General features: G+C 44.8%; 1 protein-coding gene across 1 annotated transcript in view; it reads right to left on the bottom strand.

Moving 5' to 3' along the window:
- inhbb (inhibin subunit beta B) overlaps positions 1–5,894 on the bottom strand; it is a 14,993-nt gene extending 9,099 nt beyond the window's left edge. The window contains exon 1 of the mRNA XM_008402856.2: positions 4,993–5,894. Within this exon, the coding sequence (XP_008401078.1) occupies positions 4,993–5,368 (376 nt within the window). The 5' untranslated portion in view covers positions 5,369–5,894. The remainder of the gene's footprint in view (positions 1–4,992) is intronic.
- Between the last annotated feature and the right edge of the window lie 213 nt (positions 5,895–6,107).

Below are 6,107 nucleotides of genomic sequence, written 5' to 3'. Positions count from 1 at the left end.
GAGGTCACAACCCTCAGGGAAAACTTCGGTTGCCTGTTGCTCATCTCCAATTTTCAACAGCTGAAAGGTGTGGAGTACACCTTGGACAGGTTTGAAACAATGCCACACTCTCAACTGGCAAGGTTCTCAGTCCAGTCCATCTCATGACAGAGAAACATGAACATGTTGACCAAACATCCATGTTTGTGGAGGAAACTGGAGCGGCCAGAGAAAACCTACAGATGTACAGGAAGACCTGATCCACTGGGAATTGAACCCAGGATCTTCTTGCTGCGACTGGGTTGGGAAAGTGCTGTGTGTCGAAGGAACATGGAAATGAATGATGGCTCTCAAACATCTGGGGTTTTTAAGTGGAGACTTTCTGCACATTCAAAGCTCCTAAAAGTTGTTCTGATGCCTTTTCCATCAGACATTTTTCAAATATGACACAATAAAGCAGCAGTGAACATCCTCACACACTCCCCACTGAACTGCCAAACAAACGGTTTAGTTTTCAGTGAAACATGATTTAAACCAAGCTTTATTCTGTGACWTTTTACAAAGACACACACACTTACACACCAACACATCCTGACACAGAAGACTCTATAAAGGCCACTGCTTTGTCCCTTAAGGTTTGCTCTCTGTTCACTTTCTATCACTGCATCAGGTGACCTCTGAAGCAGCTTCTGATAGGTCAGTTCTGACCGGCCRGTTCTGGGATCAAGCCCAGTTGGCTTCAAGTCTTCCACTGAAACTGACAGGACCAAAAAGGAGAGGGAGGAGATCAGAGGGGAGCGGAGTGGAGGGTGTTGGTGGACATGGTCAGAGTCTGTGGGGGGTTCATTGAGTTCGCTAAAAACCCACCCATCACTGCATCCTTCCAGTGAGAGCGCTGGAGAGTGACAGGCCTGCGCTGTACATAMGGCTCCAGGAGACAGACACGCAGCAGCAAGGCATTCAAACGTGTGGCTTTTCCAGCAAAAAGCACCATGAGGCAAAAAATAAGAGGCATTTACATGACACTGGCTACTTTCTGCAGCAGCACAATGAAGAGATCCAGGGTGTCCAAAGGTGACACTCGGCACTGTTTGGCTCTTTTTCTTGTTCACCAACTTAATGATGTCTCCCAAATGACCCTGAGGTAACTTGAAAGGTTTCTATTTCAGGAGTTTTGGTACAATGTGCCCATGCAGCGCCTTTCAAAGCAGTTAAATTACTTTGTTTGCTGACTGATTAGTGTGTGTCAGTGTCAACAGGTGGCCACCAAAGATGGGCCCCTCATCCTCTTTAAACTGCCTCTTCCTCCTGTAAACCACAGCTTTACATTCACAAAGAGACCTGTTCAGACCAGCTCTCCTCTCTCAGGCACCACAGCGAGAGACCARACTACTTTAAACACACATCTGCATCCATCCATGCATATTTACACACACCCATCCTGGAAGCAGGGAACAATATATATCAAACAGACTGGACTACRGCCTGTGGGATGAGCAGCACAAAGCAAAGTGAATACATGGCTAACAGAAAGGAGTCAGCTGAACAGCAGCTCTTGCCTGGAAACATTGTAAACACCCCTCAGGGKTACAAGTAAGTAACCTTGCCTCTTTCAGCGCAGAGCCTCCTTACGTGTCTCAACAGCTCCGAGCTGAGAAAAACGRGCTTTGCAGCACAACAGGCGCAGCGCAACCAAGTCATAAATATGAAGGGAGTGAGGACGGATGCTGTTTTTGTACCTAAACAGAATTTACTCTCCACACAGCCTGAAGCAATTAAGTAAATTCAAATAGTGCAATCATTTTGTAACAGCTTCTGCTAAAAAAAAWTTTTTAATTAAACTTTGGTTTGAAGTCCTCAAGAACGATTTTAAAAACAGCTCATTACAAACAGGTCAATAAATTCCTTCCCAGTAACTTTTGGGTTTATTTGTCTTTTTTAATGTGGTTCTTGTTTCATCCAGCCTCACAAACAACCAGGTTCTGGCCCCAACACGCCTCACCTGACCTGCGCTGGAGAGGAAGTTGTCAGTGATGATCAGGGACACCTGGGTGGGCTTGGGATGCTAAGGAGCCGCTCCAGCGTGTCTCCACCTGCACCACCTTGCTCAGGGTGAAGCAGAGCTGAGAGCTACTGTGGAGGGAGAACGTAGCCTAAGATTCATCTCTTCAGATCCCCGAATGCCCAGGCATGGCTGTCAGATATCTGCTCCACATTGAGTTCAGCTGAATTCAGTTTATTCTTATAAGACCAATTSAAAACACAGAGAAGCAGATTCGGTCAYCAGTACCAAAGTGYAAAGTGTTCCAGATTCACAACTTTCATATAAAAGTCATGTTAACAAATTAGAAATAAAATTAATTCAGCATGTCACTTTAGAAATATCAGAAATAATCTGACAGTAGAAACTTCAAATACTGAAATGCCTAAATTAATTCTCACATAACTTATTGTTTGACTAGCTGGACCACATTTCAACCAATAAACTTTATAAGCAGACATAGAAAATTTTATAAAAAAATKTATTTTAGCTTTTTGACTTGAGACAATGTTTATCTGTTCAGATACCCTAACCCCCACTGCCTTTTAAAAATGTTATTTGAATAAAATCAAAGCTGCAAGAGCAGCTAGTGGGGAGGAMAATAAAATCTAATTTAAGAGAAGCTCCTCTGGTCAGTCAGAGTTTTCAGTCTGAGCATCAAACTCTTTGCATAAAGTACCAATAAAATTGAAAAACTTCACTGGACATTTTTAGAAAAGCATGTAAACTGTGACTTTGAAGCAATGTTGTTAATTATAATCAATTATTTGTCCATATGCGTGTTAGTTTTCTTTTTTTAATTTTTCCATGAAAATTTGCTCTTGCGGCTAAATCTGGCACATTTACATGACTGTTTAATTTACTCAGAGTGATCAAAATGCATTGCCTCTTATTAAATAAATTCAAATTCAAGACACTTTACAAGACAAAAAACCTCCAACATGACAGCCCAGACAAGTAGGAAGATTGAATTGTAGCTACCTCCAATTCAATCCATCAAATGTAGGAAAAAAACAATTAATCAGAAACCCAGGGCAGAATAAGGGTCAATCTGTCTCTAAGGCCTGAAACTCACTTCTCCAGAAATTCTCCAGAAAGGAAAAGTGCTGATATCCCACAAAAACCTTAAACAAGAATATATACACAATTTAAAATAGCTGAACTAAATCTGCGACGCTGAGACACAGACTGCGCCTGTTCCAAGTGTGCCATGAGYGACATCTTCTCATGAAAAAAATGTTTTGGAGTAAGGCGTTATCCTTTGGATGAACCAGTAATTACCTCCTATAATGAGGTCTTACGTCTGAATGTTTCATGGGGTTCAAAGAGCTAAAAGGGGCAATTGAGAAGTTAGGAGTTGAACTTCTCTGCTGACCTCTCTCGTTCACCTCTTTCCCTCTCTTGTGCTTCTCGCTTCGCTCCTGTGAATACGGGACATCGAATCCCTCAGCAAAGACACATGGTGCATTGCAGGGTAAAAAGGGAGATTGGCATCGACTCACCTCACCTGCTCCAGTGCCTTTTGGCAAAGCAGTAACCACTGCAAACCGCAAAGACGTCACAAAGACGCTACAGTTCAGCCTGTGCTGTGGGGAGGCGGAGGACTTCAGCTGACCTCTGAGCTCCATATGAACACAAAGCAAGTGAAAAACTTATCCACATCCATCTGTTGGCAAAACAGCTGCCCCCTCAGCCAACCTTGCCCAAAACCAAGCCTGCACCCTGGCCTCAGAGCATCGTGGAGACCCCAGTGCCGGGCCATGCCCCGGCTGGCAACATCGCATCTGAGGAGAGGAGGGGTTTGAGCCAACTGGCCATGAGGCAGATGGGGTCCAGGGCAGAAGGGACCCAAGCCAGTTTTATGGTACAATGCCACACAAAGGCTCAAAGGTGTGAGGAAGAATGGGGCTCAGGGAAAGAAAAAACAAGAAGAATCAAAGGAGGCCAACAAACCTTTAGAATGACAAAAGCATTCTTTTCAATGCTGCAATATTTGCACACACACACACACACACGCACACACACACACAATATTACCCCATCAGCACAGCCCTCCACCCACACTCCCTCCAATACAACGCTGCTGGATCTCATATATCTCATGCATTATTCCAAGCAAATTCTTTTGTTTGCCTACTTTTTCCTTGTATCTGTGACACGATGTGTTCAGCAGGAACACTTCACACTCTTACAATAATTGCCTGGCTTTTGTTCTCCTGTCAGGAAAGCATTCAGATCATTCCTAYTGGCAATGCAGGAGCTCACAGTTCATTCAGACTAATTGTAGCAGCCGGGCCAGCGGGAAATTAGCTGGCTCTGGGTCCATGCTGGTGCCTTTAATTACAACTTTTCTTTCCTTTAAACTAATAGTTTGTGTCAAACACACTGTTCTGCTGGAGCTGGCYGACAATTAGTGGATCCGTTGGGAACAGAAGATTTTAGGCGCCTGGGACTGAGCAAGAGTTCAGATAATTAGATTCACCTTAAAGGAATGGATAAAYGGCCAATTRAAGGACTTGGTGTTTATGTGAAGAGGTATTTATGCCCTGCACTGATGAGTGGAAGCAGAACTTCACAGATGAAATTTGATTCAGAGATTTTGCATCCTCTGCTTAGCACATCAAGGTAATTTAAGGACCTGGCTTTAGTTTGATTTCATTTTGATTTTCATCAGACTAAAACGGGGGATTTAGAAGCAGTCCCTGGATTTACAGGAGGGAGCCGTGATGTAATAAGAGGATAAAAATGATGACTCCACACGATCTCATTAGTTTATGGCCGTTTTAAACTGTTGTTGTTGTGACTGCCKTATCCATTGTGTCCATAACCCAGACAGGATTAAGCCTTGGAAATAAAATGTAATCCTTTAGGATTGATGTTGGGTCATTACTTCACCTGTTGCACGACTTTCATGAAATAAAGGTGACGGGGTCACGTAGGGGTCGAGTCAAACATGCGCAATGAATTATTACCTGATTCGGCAAAGCTGATGATCTCCGAGGTTTCTGCCTGAACGTCGTTGCTAAAGGCGGCCTGGCCGTCAAAGTTGGGGATCTCCACCCGGCCGTCCTCACGCACTTTGCCGGCGTGCAGCCTCCGCAGTGCTGTCACCATGGCTGCTTTTGGGATGGGGTGTGTGATGTTCGGCCTTTCCCGCATCTGCAAACGATTCAGGATGTGCCGCTTCACTGCTTCCACGAAGTCGATGTTCACCCTCTCCGACTGATCCGGCGCCCTGAGGCCGCAGGAGGCGCACGACTCCCGGGATGAGCTCGGAGTCTCCGTGGCGCTGCTGCGCACGTACACAGCGCACGCAACCAATGACAACGCCAAACTGTAGAAGCTCATTCTGCCTCCAAGTTTTAGTTCAAATATGAATATTGGGTTAATTAATTTACACACAGAAATAAATTAAAGCTACATTCAGCTCACACGTTTGCAAGTTCCGGGGGATCATGAACCGCTGCTCCAGCAGACACTGGCAGAAATCCACTCAGTCATTCCCAAACATGCAGAAGAGCAGCAGGAACTGAGACTAACGTTCTCCAGTCATCAGCCAGCGCCTGATCCAGCACTGCGTAAAATATTGCGCCAGATAAAAGTTCATCTCTAAGTCGCGTCTCGGTCACACCGCCTTCACTTGATGATCTGTCAAATCAGCGCACAGCAGAGAAACGGACTCGCCACGCGTCCAGTCCGCTCTCACACCCAGCAGCTCAGTCGGAGGCGTCTGAAGCCGCTCCGTCTGTCCCGAGTGTTTTGTTTGCGCGCACACGTGAGGATTTCCACCCACAGGAGGGACAATCGCGACATCTTCAGTCCCACTTTCATTATCCTCCGGCCCCACGCAGACGTTGCGTAATTTACCTTCTAACAGCCTCACTTGTTGCCGTGTTGCCTTCAGTCTTTCTCCTTTTCTTTCTGTTGCGGTAAAAGCAGCAACAACTAAGTTGTCGTTGCTTCCAAACTGTTTAAAGCTSTAGTTCCTTATAACATCATTTAAAAATGTAACTACTTACTGTGTCTCCTTGAATCGTTTATAGGTTTCAAACGGCATAAATGTTCCATTTTTGAACTTGTTTTATTT

Source organism: Poecilia reticulata, unplaced genomic scaffold, assembly GCF_000633615.1.
Source record: "Poecilia reticulata strain Guanapo unplaced genomic scaffold, Guppy_female_1.0+MT scaffold_264, whole genome shotgun sequence".
Classification (NCBI taxonomy): Eukaryota; Metazoa; Chordata; class Actinopteri; order Cyprinodontiformes; family Poeciliidae; genus Poecilia; species Poecilia reticulata.
The sequence above is the reverse complement of the archived record's forward strand: the minus strand, read 5'-3'. Positions and strand labels throughout refer to the sequence as shown.